At 43.9% G+C, this 19,408-nt stretch overlaps 2 protein-coding genes across 2 annotated transcripts in view; one reads left to right on the top strand and one right to left on the bottom strand.

The window, feature by feature from the left end:
• The window catches only part of ERCC8 (ERCC excision repair 8, CSA ubiquitin ligase complex subunit), a 31,232-nt gene extending 20,630 nt beyond the window's left edge, over window positions 1-10,602 (bottom strand). The window contains exons 1-4 of the mRNA XM_040977583.1: window positions 10,455-10,602; window positions 7,807-7,902; window positions 5,610-5,711; window positions 2,629-2,752 (exon numbers count right to left, since the gene is read on the bottom strand). Coding sequence (XP_040833517.1) covers window positions 2,629-2,752; window positions 5,610-5,711; window positions 7,807-7,902; window positions 10,455-10,531 — 399 coding nt within the window. The 5' untranslated portion in view covers window positions 10,532-10,602. The remainder of the gene's footprint in view (window positions 1-2,628; window positions 2,753-5,609; window positions 5,712-7,806; window positions 7,903-10,454) is intronic.
• A 130-nt stretch (window positions 10,603-10,732) lies between these two features.
• Window positions 10,733-19,408, top strand: part of NDUFAF2 (NADH:ubiquinone oxidoreductase complex assembly factor 2) — a 132,397-nt gene continuing 123,721 nt past the window's right edge. The window contains exon 1 of the mRNA XM_040977584.1: window positions 10,733-10,906. Coding sequence (XP_040833518.1) covers window positions 10,780-10,906 — 127 coding nt within the window. The 5' untranslated portion in view covers window positions 10,733-10,779. The remainder of the gene's footprint in view (window positions 10,907-19,408) is intronic.

Raw genomic sequence — 19,408 nt, forward strand, 5'->3', positions numbered from 1 at the left:
AAGATGGCGCCCCATCTAGAAATTTCTAGAAAGTGTGTTCAGTTCTCTTTAGCACGGTCAGAAATCTCACTTGCTGGATTGTCTCTCAGTTATCTACAACCTTCTCCCTACTGGCTCATTCCCGATAGCACCAACAGTTCACTTTCAGTCTTAAAGCACCTCCCTCCTGAGAGCAAAACAAAAACCCCTTGACCCCATTTCCCCTCTTTAAATAAAAATCTTATTTGTAATTCTTTATCTCCCATATATTTCTCAACTTGCTACTATCTTATTTTTATTTCCACTACTGTGATTTACACTATTCTTCCAGTATCACTAATAACTTCTTTATCTTATCTTACCCATCAATAGCATTCACACAGCTGACTACACTATCTTTCTTAAAAACAGAACAAAGATCCTCTTCAGTAACTTCTATTATATTCCACACACCTGATTCTCCTGATTCACTGGCTACCCTTCTTCTGCAGATTCTGTTTTCCTCCTTGCGTCCTAAGTTAACCTTTCTCAAGGCTTTGGGCTAAGCGTGCTGCTCTTTACTGCCACCTGTAGGTGCAAATCTGTATTTCCAGTGTAGATATTCTGATTTCTAGCTAGGTGTATCTCAACTTTCGGATTATCTGCATTAGGATTTCTTATAAATCGGTCAAATTTAACAAATCTAAAATTGAATTCACCATCTTACCACCTTTCCCATCTCACAAAAAAGCAATATATTTTATAAAAAATAATTCCCAAGGCAGAGAACTGAATTACTGATATTTACAAAATAACAGCCTTACTGAAATACAATCCATATATGATTCAGTGCACTAGTTTGAGTTGGGGGCTTTATTTTTAGGATACTTGGAGCAGTGCAAATATCACCAGAATACATTTCAGAACACATTCATCATCCAAACAGCAACCCGACAGCTGTGAGCAGTTGCCCCGACTTGCCTACTGCTGGGATTTATGTGGATGGAATGACGCATTAGATGGTCTGCTCAAGTTTTTTATTTAACCTGTTTCCTCTTGCATTATTTTAAAAATTTAGCCTATTTTCGAGGCTTTTCCAAGGTATAGCAAATATCTGCACTTGATTTCCTTTGATTGTTGAATAACATTCCTTCGTATGGATCTAAACATTTCCTTGTACATATTCCGCAGTCGGTAGGTTCCACACGCATCATTTCAGTTGTTCCCACTTTTTGGCTAGTGGGAAGGATGCTGCTACAAACACGTGCGCTTTCGTTTCTGCTCGGTATATACCAAGGAGTGGTATATACCACTGTTCGTAAGATAACTGCATTTCACACTATGCAGAACTGGTTTGAAAAGCAATGGCCCCCTCCAAGCAATGCAGGAGGGCTCCAACCAGTGCACACACTATCACCTTTTTATTGCAAACAACCTAAGGAATTAAAACGGTCTCAAACCTTGTGACACAACCACGAAGAAGGGAAAAGCTGTGCTGAGAAAGGGGCTAGAGGTAATGTGTATGATACAATCAAGATGTGATCAGCAAGCACAAGCAGATCAAGTTAGCTGCAGTGAATTATTTTGAAAACAAGTGATGGAATCAAATGAAATTAGGGAGAACTTAACGCTAGGTTGAATTTGCAGAATGGGAATTTAGCCTTTGTGTAGGGATGTGACAAAAAGATGAATTTGGGGATGGAACTGTGGAAAACACAGGAAGAAGTATAAGGCAGGGAAACCACGTAGGAGCCTTTGGTAGTTTTAATGTGTAGTGACAATGAGTGAAACAAGAAGCAAAAGCAGGAGAGTCTAAAGGAAAATCTGCTGCAATTTTATGAGAATATGAATATGAGAAACAATGATGTTTAGCATACAAATTTTCAACGAATGACACTACATTTCTGTTGAGCGATCTTGTAGATAGGTACAAAATCAGGGGAATAGAAAGCACAGAAATTAAAATCTGACCAATTGCCACAAAAACCATTGCACACGGTCAACCTTTTACTGGGCTATCATATTAGTCATTTTCTTTCTTGAATTATCTAACTGTTGTTTTCAGGTCATAAAGACAACAATATAGAGGGCAGTGGTATGTCATAGTGGGTTAAGAGATCCAGGATTTCAAGTTAGAGCACTAGTTTGAGCTCCAGTTGCTCAGTTTCTCATCTGGCTACTTGCTAATGTGCCTGGGAAGGCAGGTGCAGGTGACGCTTTAGCTCCCTGGATGCAATACTGGGTTCTTGGTTTCAGCTTGGCCTGGCCATGGAAGTTGTGGCCAATTGCGGGAATGAATCAACGGAAGGAAGGTCTTTTTCTCATCATCTGTCACTCTTTCAAACAAATCTTAAAAACCAAAAGAACACTAAGCGATTTCTGAGTACTTACAGATATGCTCTATTTTAGGTACTTGTTGGTTCACTTAATCCCCATAATCATTCCTTAAGGCACACTTACGGCCTCCACTTAAAGAAAAGGTTTGGATGTTGGCTCATTGAGAAACAGCTGGTCAGTTACAGAGCTGACCTATGCCATCCGGCTCTCCTTGAGCACCACACTGCTTTCACATCTAAGGTAGACTACTTAGCAAGCAATCTCGCGAACACACTTAAAGTTTAAACTCTCCTTCATCCCACAGAGCAATTTCAAAAGGTTTCATGAACTTACTTGTAGTGTATTTGTATCCCACACTTTGAGAGTTTTGTCAAATGAACTTGATGTGAACATGCCCGTGTCATGAGGGTACCACTGTACAGTCTCCACACTGTATTTGTGAACGTCGGGATGGCTTCTAGAAAACAACGGTCAACAAGCAGAGGTGACTGCCTGAGTTTCCAAACGAGCGCTGCATCAAGAACAAACGGCAGTCTCGGGCAGGATACGAATGGCTACTCAATCACGAGCTTGTGTCCCAGCTGTCCAGGCATCTCAGGGTTCCACAGTGCGACCGGAAGGCCTGCCTCTTGCTAAGGAGACTTCCTAGTTCTGACAGTCTAGAGGGATCAGCAAGTTAGGCTGGAATTCTAGCTTGGAGTTGGTGATTTGTCTTAATTGTAAGAGATACCAATTTTGGTTTTGGATTTTTTTTCTCATGTGTCATTGTATTAGCATTACCATGCTTAGCTTTTTAGTGCTTCATGGTTTCATGGAATGCTATATTATACAGATTCTCATCAATGAACTCTATGACAAGAGTTCAAGTGGGGCCTGGTGTGGTAGCCTAGTGGCCAAAGTCCTTGCCTTGCACGCGCTGGGATCCTATGGCCACCGGTTCTAATCCTGGTGGTTTCACTTCCCATCCAGTTCCCCGTTTGTATCCTGGAAAAGCAGTCAAGGATGGCCCAAAGCCTTGTGACGCTGCACCCATGTGGGAGACCCCAAAGAAGCTCCTGGCTTAAGATCTGCACAGCTCCAGCTGTTGCGGCCCCACGTGGGGAGTGAATCAGCGGTTGAAAGATCTTCCTCTCTATATATCCAACTTTCCAATAAAATTTTAAAACTCTTAAAAAAAAAAAAAGAGTTCAGGTGATGGATGCCCATGGGATTCCCTACTGTTTCGAATCCCACTACTCCAAAGACATCAGGACATCACATCCCCGGTGGAGGAGAATGCTCTGTCCTGAGAGCTGCAGTATGTGCTCTGAACTGGTGATCAGCACTGAATCTTGGTAAACTTCTCCCCACACCAGCTGGTAAAGACACGAGACGTGGAGGGGAACTTGAATTCTGAGAGGACATTTACTATCAGGAATTACTGCCCGTGTAAGGTGATGGTAATGGCAGTGTGGCTATGCTTTTACATTTTTTTTTCTTTTTAAGATTTATTTATTTTTATTGAAAAGCCAGACATACAGAGAGGAGGAGAGGTAGGGAGGAAGGAAGATCTTCCATCCAATGATTCACTCCCCAGGTGGCTACAATGGCTGGTGTTGAGTGGATCTGAAGCCAGGAGCCAGGAACCTCTTCCAGGTCTCCCACATAGGGTCCCAAGGCTTTGGGCCGATCTCGACTGCTTTCCCAGCCCACAAGTAGGGAGCTGGATGGGAAGACGGGTTTCCAGGACAGGCTATGCTTTTAAAGTCTTTTAAAAACATACACACCAATAATTATGGTTGAAAAATGTTATCTAGGATTTGTTTCAAAATAACTCTAGGGGTGGTCATGCTGAGGGTAAAGGTGAAGCAGGAATATTTACATTAGTTGCTGAAGCTGGGTAATGGGTAAACAGTTCACTACAGTATTCGTGCTTTTGTACAATTAGGTATTTCTTACAATGAAACACATGGGAGATTCCTGCAACTTCATACAGACATGCCAAAACTGGGTCTGATTTTAAAGAGTGAAGGTTGACTCCAGATTGCATCCCAGATAAAAGACTACCCTTTAAATGTACAGTGTGCCTTAAAGAAATGAGAACATGACAAAAAGCCCAAAGATTAAAGATTTACTTATTTTCATCGGAAAGGCAGCTCAGATTTACAAAGAGACAGAATGATCTTCCATCTGTTGGTTCACTCCCCATATGCCTGCACAGAGCTGAGCTGAGCTGATCTGAAGCCAGGAGCCTGGAGCTTCTTTCAAGTCCCTCACATGGGTGCAGGGTGCCAAGGCTTTAGGTCATTCTCTATTCTTTCCCAGGCCAAAAGAAGAAAGCCAGATGGGAAGTGGAGCGTTGGCACCCATATGGGGTCCTGGTGCTAGGAAGAGCCAACGCACTGGGCCCATGGAAACATTTTTTTAAAGATTCCCTTTTTTATTCGAAGGGCAAAGTGAGAGAGAAAGATAGACAGAGATCTTTCAGTCACTGGTTTATTTCCCAAATACCAGGAGCCTGAAAATGTATCCAGGTCTCCCACATATGTGGTAAGGTTACAAGGTCTTGGTCCATAACCTAGTGTTTCCCCAGGTGCTTTAGTAGAAAGCTAGACTGGAACTGGAACAGCTGATTTTTGAACTAGCATTTTGATATGGTGTAGCAATGTTCCAAGAGATGGCTTAGTTCACTGTACCACAGGGAATAAGACCAGAAGGAAAAGTCTTCAGTGCCTGTGCTGACCTCGAGACAGCTGTAACAATACAAAGACTGTAGTGCCTACTCATGTTTCCATTCTTTCCCCATCATATAGATATTTAAACTATCTTCCCTACCTAAATCCATCCTTTTATTTCTAGTAACAATACTGTGGAGCCCTGGGGTTGCACTGATGCAGGGTCAAGTAAGAACAATGGGAGGTGTACATGACCTTGACCTGGGGATGAATGTGGGAACTAACAGACTCCTGATCCTTCTCTCTGTAGGATGCAACGGTTACCCAGCTGACTGTATAATGGATACTTGTGTTAGATTAGGTTGTAATTTAGGGCAAGTTTATATCGACCTGGGTTTTCTCAAAAGTGCTTGAGACTCTAGACCTCAGGAAGGTATTCATTAGGTGTCTCTGCGGAGCTGAATCTGTGCTGGTGACATGCAGAAGAACTCAAACCAAAATCCTGTCATGTCAGCTGCTTTCTCTTATTTCGGCTTCTCTTACTTTTTACTCATTTTCTAAATTTGCCTGAGCCATTCAAGACTCCTGCTTCAATGTTTTGCATCGGATGCAAAAGGTACTCGATTATTTAAAATTCAAGAATTAACTGTTAATACATACCTGCCGATGGAACACACTGCTTTGCACGTGTAGTATGGCTGCCTGCTGGAGTTCTCAAGGTCATAAAGTACAATCACTCCATCGGAACCTCCTGATAACATGCTGATAACAAAAAAATCCACATATCATTAGTCTGGTTAGTGATTTTATACTTCTGAAAGCCGATCTGTAAACACCAAAAGTCTTCGCAGTTAATCCTCATGAACACATGTCAATCAACCAAATTTTGTTAATATTTGTGCAAAAGTGAACATAGAAAAAGTAATCTGTGATCTTTTAAAGTTTAGCTTTATGATTCTTAAAAGCTTTGTAACAAGATGGCAAAAGATATGTTAAGAAATAAAATACCACAAAATTATCTGAAATGTCCTAATTATGACCGTGCTAATGAAAACAGAACCAGTTTAACATGAGACTTTCCACAATGGTAAAATGGGGGATACTGGGCATGTCTGGGTCAGGCTGACCCACCTAAGTAGGAAACCCAGGCTGGGCTAAGTGGCATCATCTGCCGCCCACCAGTGCATGCCAGGGCTGGGCTGAAGGGCATACTTGGCTGAAATCAATTTTATTTCATTATTAATACAACATTCTGGAGATGGCACAAGAGATCAAATTGCGTTTGCCTACAAGTGCTGGCATTCCCTGTTGGTGCCAGTTTGTGTCCTGGTTGCTTTGCATCCAATCCAGGTCCCTGTTGTGGCCTGGGAAAGCAGGGGAGAATGGCTCAAAGCTTTGGGACCCTGCATCTACAGGGCAGACCCAGAAGAGGCTCCTGGCTTCGGATCAGTTTAGCTCTGGCTGTTGCAGCCACTTGGGGAGTGAACCAGCAGATAGAAGATGTTTCTTTATTTTCTCTGTATATCTGCCTTTCCAATAAAAATAAATCATTCAAAATAAAAATCTGAATTTTCATATTTACTTATTTCATTACTTCTGTAAGTTTATTCAACTAAAGACAGAAACACCATCAACAGACTTTCCTCTAATGTTAAAACAATGGGATCTCTTTCAATAACAACTCCTTCGCCATCTTGGGATAGTAAGTCAGCATCATGCATTCCAGAGTAGTCAATGCTTTTTCTTTTTTATTATTCATAATTTATCACCCAAGATGTAACAATGAATACTAGCTTTGCTCTGTAAAACTTTTCTTACTTTTCATCTATATCTTCTGCTCTCCTTTGCTCCCCTTCCTGTCCTATTGTATTTAAAAATGTTTGCCTACACCATGCTCAGTGGCTAAACCCTCGCCTTGCACATGCCAGGATTACATGTGGGTGCCGGTTCTAATCCTGGCAGCCCCACTTCCCATCCAGCTCCCTGCTTGAGGCCTGGGAAAGCAGTAGAGGATGGCCCAAAGCCTTAGGACCCTGCACCCATGTGGGAGACCTGGAAGAAGCTCTGGGCTCCTAGCTCTGGATCAGCTCAGCTCTGGCTGTTGCAGCTATTTAGCAGGTGAACCTGCAGACAAAAGATCTTTCTCTCTGTCTCGCCTCCTCTCTGTATATCTGACCTTCCAAAAAAAAAAAAAAGAATTGTGGCGTCATGACAAGTTGTGAGTAGGCAATGACTCTCTCTGATGGCCATTTTTAAAGCACTTCAGCTACTCTTACACAGAATGTGTGGAAAGGTGTAAGTGATATTGCTTTTGATTATACATACTACCTCAAATTAATCCTCATGATAAACTTACTCAGAAGAGGTGACTGCTCTCAGTGTAAAACTGCCACAACCGAGTACAGCTCAAGGTCACAAAGGTGGTAAGTGCTAAGCTGGGGGGGGGAGTGGATTAAATAAAAATCTGGTTTGCATTAAACTTCATTCTACAAAACATGCTTTTGTTTTTATATTTGCTAACCCAAATATGGGAGTAGAGACTGTGTTTTAAAATAGCACCTGAAGCACATAAAAGTCCTCTCCATTCAAAAGAACTTTAATGTTTACTAGTTTAACCATGTATATATTCACACCAGCATAGCTTGGAAATGCATATCTCGCAGCACTGTGAAAGTTGCATGTTCTACGCTTATTTGAAATTAATAATATCAGTTAAAATTTTTTTGAGATATTGAATTTCTACTATTTTTTGTGTTTTTACAAATTTTTATGAAGTTTCTATAATAATATGAAAAAGCAAAGTCTTAAAGCATCTCACTTAGGAAGAAAAATGACTATAGTGATACAATAAACTTACTATCGCCCTTCAACAGGTTCAATGTCGAGCGTGTTAACTCCACTGCCATGGATTCTTTCAACATCTCTGTCTTTGTTTAACTCAAGGCCCAAAACTCTTTAAAAATTAAAAGAGGAGAAAAGGTGAAATTTAACAAGTAATTTAATATAAAAAATGCTGATTTCATTAAGATTATATAAAGTACAAAACCTAATAAAAGCTTACATTTTCTACTATATATTCAAAGGTATTCAGATTTCAAAAGACTATACAGTTAAAAAAATATCAACAGTTACATGTAGATTACTTTCAGCATTATCCTAAACCTTATGTAACTGAGGACACCTAGTGGACAAAAGCTTAAATTACAGGACTTTTTCTTAATTCCTTCCAGTGTTTCTACAAGACAAATACAAAATTCAAGAATAAAGCATGCTGGATATGGAGAGAGCGATATGGTGGTTACAGGGTGAGGACAGGTTTTTACTGTCAAACTGATGGAGAATAACTAGCCAGGATGAAGCAGAGAGGACAGATTCCAGGAAATCGTAGAGGAGAAGCAGACAGCAGAGGGGCACCAGGAAGCGGCAGAGACAACGCAGCCATGTTGCAGCAACCAAGTGGTGGGCAGCTGTCGATGACCAGTGATGAGAGCTCTAATGGAGGCAAGGTGGGAAGGGAAGCTCACCAGGAGATCAGGAGATGAACTGAGGCAAAGAACTGCCCATCCTGCTCGTTTGTTTGATCTCACCATGAGTAGAGACAAAGCCGACCCAGAGTAGTGGAGTGGTGCAGAAACAGGGTGGCTTTCATGGCCCTCACCTCCATCAGTGCCATATTGGTCACCATTTTGTATACAGTGGCAAAGGCTGTAGCACCGGAGGGACAGCAGTAAGCTATACAAGCGCTAAACCGGGAGCAATCTTATTTCCAGCTCAGCACAAAGCACTGGTCCCACAGGAAAAACAGCACCGACATGGCACCCTATAGATTCTAACCACAACAGCTCCTAAAGGCCACCACCAGTGCCATGTCTGTCAGCCACCGTTTTGTGTACTGTGGCAAAGGTTGTAAGACTTGGGTGGTGGGAGGATACAGCAGTAAGCTGTGCATGCACTAAGCCAGGAGTAAACTGAACTCCTGCTCAGAGCATTGTACTGGTCCCACAAAAACAGTACTGACCTTGCCTCCAACCAAAACAGATCCGGGTGGCCACCAGACCTAACAGCCAGCAGGTTCTAGCAAAACCAGCACCCAGTGATTCAGGACAGCTGGCATCTCCCTAATTCTGGGCATTGCTTGAGAAGGGAGCAAGAGAAAGGCTGAGTGGGATCACAGGGGGTGAACTGTGGTAAGCCAGGAGCTGGAGCCAAGGAGACTATTGTGGAAGCCTAACACAAGAGCCCAGGAATTGAACTTGCTGGAGGGAGTGGCACAAGTGATGGCAAACAAAGAAGTGGATACCAAACGCAATCACTAAAATCAACCTGTAGACCTATGGGCAATACAGCTTAGAAACCTGTCCTAAGGAAAAGAATCTGCTAACCAGAAGTACAATGACCAGGAGTAAAAGCCTTTGAAAACCTCAGTTAACTGAAGAATACACTGAGAAAAAAGGGGATAAAGAATTTTAAAAACTTGTTATAAAGCTTCATATCAACAATGAGAAGCAAATGCAGGAGTTCAAGGAATTTGAGAAATATGTTATGCAGGAAATAACAGCAATGAATGAAATGAAAGCTGATATGTTAGAAACTAAAAACAAAATGGAGCAAATTAAAAATTCAGTGGAAAACCTCAAAGATGAGTGAGTGAGGCAGAAGAAAGAATCTCAGAATTGGAAGCTATTTCTTGTCACAATGGGGAAACAATCAAAAAGCTGGAAGAGGAACTGAATCAAGCTAAAAAATATGTTCAAGAGTTATGGGAGTTCCAAAAGATACAGAAAGAGAAAGCTGGGGTTAATGATGTATTCAATGAAATAACAAATGGAAAATTCCTTAAATGAAGCAAGAATCAGGAAACAACATACAGGAGGGGTACTCCCAATAGGATTGACCAAAAGCAATCTTCACCATGACACATGATCATCAAGCTCTCTTCAATTGAACATAAGATCCTTAAATGTGCAAATGAAAAAAATCAATTGACGTATAGGGGAATGCCAATCAGACTCACAGCTAATATCTCTCAGGAACCTCTATAGGCCAGAAAGGAATGGAGAGTTACATTCCAAATTCTAAAAGCAAAAAATTGTCAGCCCAGAATAATGCACCCAGCAAAGCTTTCCTTTGACTTTGAAATAAAATTCTTCCAAAGTAAAGAAAAGCTCAAAGAATTCACCTCGTCCACATCTTTCCTATAAATCACGCTAAAAGATGTTCTCTTGACTTACTACCTGGCAAGAAGGTGAGCGCCCCACAACCGCAGGCTAATCTTTCGGGACGGTAATTCTCTGGGACAGTTTAAAAAGAGAAGAAAACAAAGAAAAATGCGGGGAAAAGTGTCCTCAGTATACAGAAGGCGATTGTCTTTGCAAGCCACAGAGAGAAGAGACCAAACAGAGCGGAAGCAAAGCAGTTGAGACTGGCAAGTTTGTGGCCAGGCTAAGAGTCACTGGGTCAGGATTCTAACGGACCCGTTAGACAAAAGGGCAAGATTTTCTTTACCTCCGTGTAGACTCCGCTCTCCGGAGGCGAACTGGGTCTTCTAAACCCAGTTGTCGCGCGGACAAAAAGCCGAGCATCCCGTCTCCTCACAAGCTTCGCAGGGCTGGCCACCGCCATGACAGCGCCCGGCGGCCGGCGCTGCAACAACAGAGCCTCCCATTGGCCAGGCGGTGGTGCGATGACCAATGGGGAGCGTCATTCCTGTCAGGGTGGCGGGAAGAGGGCGGGCCTCCTCGGACGCGGTGGGCGGAGTCGGCCGTGGGAGAGTGTGTGGCTGCTTGTGGGGCGCTAGTGGGGTCGGGGACGAGGCGGCTGCCCGGCAGGCATGGGCTGGTCCAGGGGTGTGTTCCGCGCCTTGTGGAGTGCGCTGTCAAAGGAAGTACGGGAGCACGTGGGCACAGACCAGTTCGGGAACAAATACTACTATGTCCCGCAGTACAAGAACTGGAGAGGTGAGCTGGGGACCAGGGAAGCGGTGGCGAAGTGAGGACCGGTGGGCGAAGGGGACGCGTCCGGGCAGCTCTGTCACTGAGCGGCGCTTAGGATGGCTCCGCCGCGCTGTCCTCCCTCCGGCGCCGGACCTCTGCCCGCCGTGGCTCAGTGCGCCTTTCCCTGGCCGTGTCTACGGCCCCTGCGCCCCGCGCCTTCCCGCGATGCGCCCGGGTTGGTCCTCCGCAACACGCACCGCTTGTAACACCCTCCCACCCCCCGGTCTGGGGCTCAGTTTTGTTCTTTCCGGGCCGGGAATAAGTCCTTCACGTTGGAGAGTGGCAGAGAAGGGTGTGCTTGAAGAAGTACCTCCTCCCGCCTGGGCTTGGGGCTTCCTAGGTGGGTCCCTTTCCTAGTGGCACCCAGGCGCAGGTGCTGGTCACCTTCCTCACCATCAAAGCTGTCAGAGGAGGGGAAGGGACAGCGATCCCTTCCTTGGAGGGTCTTTGTTCCAGGAGTTGGGCAATCCGAGAGCGCACGTGGAGTGTTCTTGGGGATGCTCCAGAGGCGGAGTGTGTGCCCAGAAGCAGAGCGCTTTCCCAGGGGAGTTCACTGGGAGGGCTTGGTGTTCCAAACCAAGTGTTGATCCATCAGTGGGGAGCGGAGGGTCTCAGGCTTCTGCCACGAAGAGCGTGGGCTACAGTTTCAGCTCGAACCCCTGGCATCCTTGCGGCAAAGTAGTCTTGACCCATGCTCAGGATCCTGACTTGGAAGCGAGAGGCAGCGGTCCTGGTAATATCGCCAAACACCGAGACTCCCCTTCCAAAGTTGAATCATGTCCTTCGCATTTGCTTATCATCTGTGATCAGAGAAGTAGCCAAAGCCTTTTCTAGTAACGATGTTTTCGATAGATTTCCCTAAAGTCATTTATTATTATTATTATTACTTATGTGAGAGGCAAAGACGCTGGTTTATTTCCCAGATACCTACAACCGCTGGCACAGATATCTGGGGTTCACCATCCAGGGCTCCCACATTGGTGGGAAGAATCCAGTGAGTGGAGCCGGCCTTGCTCCGTCCCTGGGTTTGCAGGTGGGATTCAGGCTGCAGCTTCCAGTGGAAGACCGACCCCTCACAGGATGCTGAAGCCTTAGCCTCTAGGCCGGTTTCTGCTCCTCAACTTTGTCTCTGTGTGCGGCGCCATAGTTTATTGCTTTTATTGTTGAGTGATATATCACGGTATGGGTACTTGTTTATCTATTCACCTGTTCATAGATACTTTTATTTCATTGTTATTTGTTTGGGAGGAAACAAGACAGAGCCCGGTATCAGTATGGAACTTACTTTTTTTTTTTAATTTTTTAAGTTTAAAGCTTTTTAAATAGTGGGGTAGAGTGGGAAAGTGACATCTTCCAGTTGCTGTTTCATGGCTCAGATGGCCACAGTAGCTTTGACTGGGCCAGGCAGACGCCAGGAGCCAGGTATTTCATCTGGGTCTCCCATAGGAGTGCAGGGATCCAAGCACTTGGACCATCTGCTGCTGCTTTCCCAGGTGCCTTGGCGGGGGCAGGGTTCAAAATAGAACAGCCAATACTCAATGCATCACCTGTTCACTGCCCCGCGGTGATGGACTTCGCGCACGGAACCAATAATACAGGTGGACTACTGAGTGATGGTCAATAGTTTATTAATACCATCAGACCCTTTGAAGGCAGTTGATCATCTAGGGGTCTTCCACATGGAGGCAGGGATTCAAGAACTTGGATCCTTCCCTGTTTCCCAGGCTAAATGCAAGGAGCTGGATCCGAGTGGGGCAGTGGGGATATGAACTGGAGCCCGTATGGGATGCTGGTGCCGCAGTGTAGGCTTGGATCACTGTGCCCTGGCACGGGCTTCCATTGTGTGTTTTTCTGGTTCCAGACTGCACTTCTTACATGTCTTTGGCAGCCTACCCTTATTTTTTCTTGAAATCAGTGCGCTTATCACGTGAATCCTTGGTCAGTGTACAGGCCGGTAGCTTCCCACAGGGCTCTGAGACATTACTCCGAGTTGTGTTCTCTGCTCAGGAGTCCTTCATGTACAGCCCTTCACAAGGGAGCCTTAAGAATGCGAGCAGCAGGCTGGGGCTACACTGACGGTGCTGCCCAATCGTTGGGTTGGCTTTTACCATCTGCCCCTAGTTCCAGCTTGAGATTTTCTCATGGCTTCTGTGTTTGAAAAACCCACATGGGTTCTCTTCACGTGCATTGCGTGTGTCTCTATGGCTGCCAGGCCAGTGGGTACTTTGGTTTGCTCTCATCTTTCCTGATACTGTTCGTTGTTTTCTCACGGAGGCACCGGCTCCAAGCAGAGCGTTCTGCACTCGGTGGCCTTAGTTTCTGACCTACCGAGGACTCTGTTACCTGCGTCCTTTCTTTTCTAAAATCATCTATTGATTGATATTCATATTTATTTATTTGAAAAGCAGAATGAGAGAAAGACCTACTCTATCTGCTGGTTGACTTCTCTTGCCACAGCGAGGGCTAGGCCAGATTGAAGCCAGGAGTCAGGAACCCCAGCCAGGTCCCCTCTGAGAAGACTGGTCGTTGAGCCAGCCTGTTAGCAGGGGTTTGGATCACAGTGGAGTAACCAGGACTCGATCTAGGAGATAGATAGGATGTGGCTGTGCCAGCGCTGTGACACCTACTCTGTCTTTTGTCTCACACAACTGTATCCCCCTTACACGTTCTTTAATACGTTCAATTGGATTGGGAGAGACAGAAGAGGAAAACAGGAATCATTGTACATTTCACTTTGCAACACAAATTAAAATGCATCTGGGCGATGTGCTTTGTTGTCAAGCTGCCAGTGTTTTTGATGTTTTGAGTCATGCTGAGGTTAGGTCCCTGAGCACTGTCTCAGGTGATGTGATGGCTTCCCACCTTCTCACATGGTTTGTCCCCCTCATTCAAAACAGATGCTTGTTGCATTTCATGCCCCTGTGCCTGGACGTGAAGGAGGGACAGAAAAAGCATCTGTCCGCAGAGTTGAAGTACTTACAATCTGAGAAAAAGGAAAATCAAAATTAAAATCTGAAAAAGGAAATGATAATGAAATTTTAGAAATTTGAACGTAATTGTCATACTTTTCATTTTATTTTTGATAAATGGATCAATTCTTCAGCGCTGAGTTGTTCTCATTACAAGTAGGAGTCGCTGGGGAAGGCTCTGCTAGGTGCTTGTGTCCCATGCTGGGGTACCTTGGTTAATTCCTGGCTCCAGCTGCTAATTCCAGTGCTGCTAAGAAGTTAGGTGCTGCCGGAGACCAGGATTGTGCTGAAGCTCCTAGTGTGTGCTTGTGTTTAGTGTTTAAATAGACTGAAGTCATAACAAATTGTTAAAAGTAACTGTAAGAACAAATCAAATGGTCAGAATTACAGGCTTTTCTTAGGTCACTAGGAGGTCAGAATACCTACTGGGAGATAATCGTTACATTTCCGTATTTTCCAGCAGATGGCAGCGTTGTTTAAAAAATGGTGCCTTGGGCCCGGCGCGGTGGCGCAAGTGGTTAAGTCCTCGCCTTGCACGCCCGGGATCCCATATGGGCGCCGGTTCTAATCCCGGCAGCCCCGCTTCCCTTCCAGCTCCCTGCCTGTGGCCTGGGAAAGCAGTCGAGGACGGCCCAAAGCTTTGGGACCCTGCACCCGCGTGGGAGACCCGGAAGAGGCTCCTGGCTTCGGATCGGCATAGTATCGGCCCGTTGCGCTCACTTGGGGAGTGAATCATCGGATGGAAGATCTTCCTCTCTGTCTCTCCTCTCTGTATATCCGCCTTTCCAATGAAAAAATAATAAAAATAAATCTTTAAAAAAAATAAAAAAAATAAAAAATGGTGCCTTGACTTGCTTTTCCTTTGAACTAATTTGAAGCAGTAATCTTTGCTACAGAAGGATTTGGATATAGTTTTCTCTGCCAGAAAAGCTCTGCACTGCTATTTTATAAGCTGCTGATTGTTCAGGGAAAGGGTTTAAAATATTTTAAAAATATATTTGTTTCTGTGTTATAGTTAGTTATTCAGGGAGCAGAATCAAACACAGATCGCTTGCCAGCCAGGTGGAGTAGGCCAAAACCTGGAGCCGAGCCTCTTCCAGGTCTCCTCTGAGTGACAGGGATCTGAGGACTTGGACCATCGTCTGCCGCCTCCCCCGGTGCATTAGCAGGAAGCTGGATTGGAAGCGGAGGAGCTAGAACCCACACCCTTGCTGTAACATGGCTGTCGTAAATGAGGGCTTAACTTGCTGTGCCAGAATGCAGAGCCACAACTAAAACTTTAGAGGGGCAGCCATGTAGTATGATGCAAATAGAAATTAAACTTTGAGGAACAGGGAAAGCTAAATACGTCCGATATAATAATAAGTTAATAGTAAATATACTCTCTCTGTGCTTGTTGGAGATTGTGTAATATAATCATTACCTTGATATTGCCAAATGGGTATCCTAAAATACTTCCTGATATCAGCTAAAACCTGTCTTTTAAAAATGCTTCATTTGGGGCCCAGTGTGGTAGCCTGAACAGCTAAAGTCCTCGCCTTGAGGACGCCAGGGTCCCATATGGACAGTAGTTCTAACCCTGCAATCCTGCTTCCCATCCAGCTCCCTGCTTGTGGCCTGGGAAAGCAGTCGAGGACGGCCCAAAGCCTTGGGATCCTACACCCGCGTGGGAGGCCCAGAAGAAGCTGCTGGTTCCTGGCTTTGGATCAGTTCAGCACCAGCCCTTGAGGTCACTTGGGGAGTGAATCATCGGATGGAATTCCAGTCTTCCTCTCTGTCTCTCCTCCTCTCTATATCTTTGAAATTAAAAAAAATCTTTTAAAAAATACAAAAGATTATTATTTGGAAGGTACAGCGATAGAGGCAGGGATCTCCACTCCCTGGTTCAGCTGCCACATGCCTGCGGCGGCTGGGACCAGGCTGGGCTGAGGCCAGGACCATCACCCAGTGTGGGTCTCCCTCAGAAAGGGCAGGGACTGAACTGTTGAGCTGTGCTGCAGGACCCACAGGAAGTCTTGCGCTCCAGTTCCAAGTGTTGCTGCCATACTGACACGGAATCCTTGAGCAGAAACAGCAGCAAGTGCTAATAATGGCTGAATAATCTGTATTTCGTCTGCTTTTAAGTTGGGCTGAAAATGCTTCGTGCGGATGAAAGTGAATTCTCTTGCTTTGAGCATCTTCTAATTGTTTTATATTAGGAATAGTAATGTTAGTAATAGTTGTAATTATCATTTATATATTATGTCTTAGGTGTATTTCCTAAAGTCTTAATGTACCTGTAGCTACAGAATGGCAGCAAGTGAGGAAAAATAATAAATCTAGTGTTAATGTGTAAGATCATTTAGTGATAAAACTCAGGTTGTATTACATTTGCTTGTACCCCAATTCCTCTGTGTTAGTGTAGATCTAATCAAACTGCTATTTTTCTCTCCATGCCCACCTTTCAAAGAATTGTTCAATAATTTATTTCTTCTGGTATTCAAAACTTCTCTAAGTGTAAGTTACTCAAGGTCATAAATGAATGGAGTTTGGTGGGGAAATGTCTTCAGAACTATGTATCAGAATTCACTCTGTTAATTTCACATGTTTATAAAATGAGTTCGGAATGTGTGTGTTTTGATTTTTCAATTTTAATTCTGAAGAGGCTGTGTTGTTCCTATTTGCCTTCTGTGTGCCCAGTGCTTCCATCTTGTGGTCCAAGTGACAAATTACACCCTTAGCCAAGATTCTAATTAAATCCTGTCCCACCCCCACGTCAGCGGACTATGCCACAAAACATTACTTTCTGTTTAGCTTATTAAAAACAGTTCTCATTAAGCATGCATTGATTCAGCTTTCACCCAAGGATTTGATCTGAAAATCATCATCTCAGTCGTCTATTTTCTCTCTTTTGGTTTTCACTATTTGTTCTGTGCTCAAAGAGGACAGAAATTGCTTAAAAGGGTCGTCTTTCAGTAACTTGTCATATGAATGAAGCATTATTTTGCAAAAAAATTATATATATAATTGTGATAGTGTTGGTGATGGCTAGAACATGTGACAGGGAAAAGTGTGTTGGAAATTAAACCTAGAACCTTCAGAAGTTTCAAGTTAAATACTAGAATTTAGGTCAAATCAGCCAGTTATTTGCTTTCTAGCTTTATAGAAATTCGGTTGTTATAAAAATGTGGCATATTGAAGGTGTTCACTTTGATGTTTTGAGATTTTGTGTGCATCATGAATGGCTAAATCAAGCTGAAGTGACATATCCTTAACCTCACATTTCATCTTGTGTGTGTGTGTGTGTGTGTGTGTGTGTGTGTGTATGTGTGATAAACAGGGACTGGCTTTTGTGTGTCAGTTTTCTGACTCAAGCATGAAAGCGCTCCATAACATCTTTTATTTTAGTGTTTATTTCTTTCCATGAGATTACAGAAAGTGTGCATTTTGCACAATTCGAGAACATCACCATATCGGCTAAGGGTTCTTATTTACCTTTGCTGAATACTTTATTCATGTTCTTTGAGTCGCCTTGCATAGTCTAACACTTTTCAGTCTGTCTTCACCACTCTCTCAACTGAAAGTTGATAGTTTCCTTGTGATCCTATTTTATTTTCATAGATGTCATGAAACTTTGTCTTCTGCGAGATGCGCAGTTTCACTTTCTATTCAGCCAGTGCTGTATTTATAAACTTTAGAGAGTTGGAGAGACTGGCTACAAAAGGTTGCCTTAAAAAGTGAGCAGCTGTTATAATACTGAGTAGATGTTTAAGTATAGACTAATAATCTACATGACAGTTTTTCTTTGTTTTTAAGTTGCTTTCTGGAAGAGGATTTGGCATAGAGCTCAAGCACCTGTGTGGGAGGTCCATGTTCCACACCAGAGCGCCTGGCTCAAGTCCTGGCTCCTCCGTTTCTGACCCGGCTTCCTACCTAACGCACACCCTAGAGGCAGCGGGGCCCTTTCCATCTGTGTGGCCTTGGCCCGAACCAGACCTGCTTGGTGCAGGCATCTGGGGCAGTGAACTAAAAAAATGTTTGCTCTCCCTCTCTTTCAAATAAAATGAGAATAAATAAAAAAAAAATTAAGGTTGCTTTCCAGTATGTAGTGGGAACTTGAGTAATTCTGTTACTGTATACACAATGAGGAGCTCCTATTTTAAATGCCTCTGCAGCTGCCTTGCCCTTCCTGGCAAGAGTGTTCATACTAAAGTCAACCTGCTTATTTTATTCCTCCTCTGGAAGGTCCACTCCCTGGATGTTGCCCTTTGTACTGTGTGCCTCCATTGGCTGGTAAATAATCATGGGGCTAACTGTGCTCCCAGTTCTGTGCTCCCTAGGGCAGTGTCTGGTTTGTAGCAGGTGTCCGATACAACTTGTTCATCCGTTTGACTGATACTTCATATTTACTGCATGGCAGGCACAGTTCTAGACGCTTGAAATACATATGTAAATACTCAAAAAAATCCATGCCCATCTAAAGTTTTGTTGTCATTAAGGGAGTCAGATGGTTAAAATTGCATACAAAAATAAACAGTGGGCAGGGTGGCAAGTGCTGAGAGTAAAGGAAGTACAGGTCTGAGCTGAGACCTGGATGCTGAAGATATGCTTGGGATGGTTAGGGTAGCTTTGCTGAGAAGATAAGATTTGAACAGAGACGTAAAGGAGGTAATTTGGGACAAGAACACAACCTTTAATTTTTTTTTTAAATTAATTTTTGCTGTGGATAGAATGAGAAGTTATGGGAAAGCTTTGTGGTGTAGTGGGGTGAACTGCTGCATGACATATCTGAATCCCGTACTGAAGTGCCTGGGATAGAATCCCAGCTACTCTGCTTTTAATTTAGCTTCCCATGATGCACCTGGGGAGACAGCACATGATGGGTCAAATATTGGTGTTCCTGCTCCTCGTGTTGGAGACCAGAGGGAAGTCCTGGCTCATTTATGGCGTATGCGCTGAGCCGTTGTGGGCACCTGGGAGTCAACCAGTGCATGGAGCATTTCACTGTCTTTCCCTCTCTGTTTTTCACTGTGCCTTGCAAATCAACTGCTCTACCAGCCAACTCTTTGTTTTTTAGTAATGGGAAGCTGTTCTTGGCTCATGGGCACAGGAATGACTTGATCTGATTTATAGTTTTTGTGTGTGTGATAATGATGATAATGATGACATTATTATTTCCACGAGGCAGTTTTGAAGGTGTAGGGGTTCCTCCCTGCTTCCCTCTCCCTTTTCGCTTCCTGCCATTTCTGTTGTGCATTTGTTCTCCAAGTTTCAGCGTGTTGGATTTCTGTTTTCATCCGTCTCAGGGTCTCTTTTTGCTTCCTCAGTGACTTACTAGTAGTTCAGGAACCTGTTTGTAAAGTACACATGTTGGCGAATTTTCTAGTTTTCCTCTGTTATGTCTTGTTTGTTACTGTTACTGACTTGATTCCAGTCTTCTGAAGCTTAGTGAGACTTACTGCATGCCTGGTACCTGCTGTATGCTGGAGCCTAACTCTGTGTGATGGTTTGGAATGTG

Source organism: Ochotona curzoniae, unplaced genomic scaffold (genome assembly GCF_017591425.1).
Source record: "Ochotona curzoniae isolate NIBS_2020 unplaced genomic scaffold, NIBS_Ocur_1.0 contig_2754, whole genome shotgun sequence".
NCBI lineage: Eukaryota > Metazoa > Chordata > Mammalia > Lagomorpha > Ochotonidae > Ochotona > Ochotona curzoniae.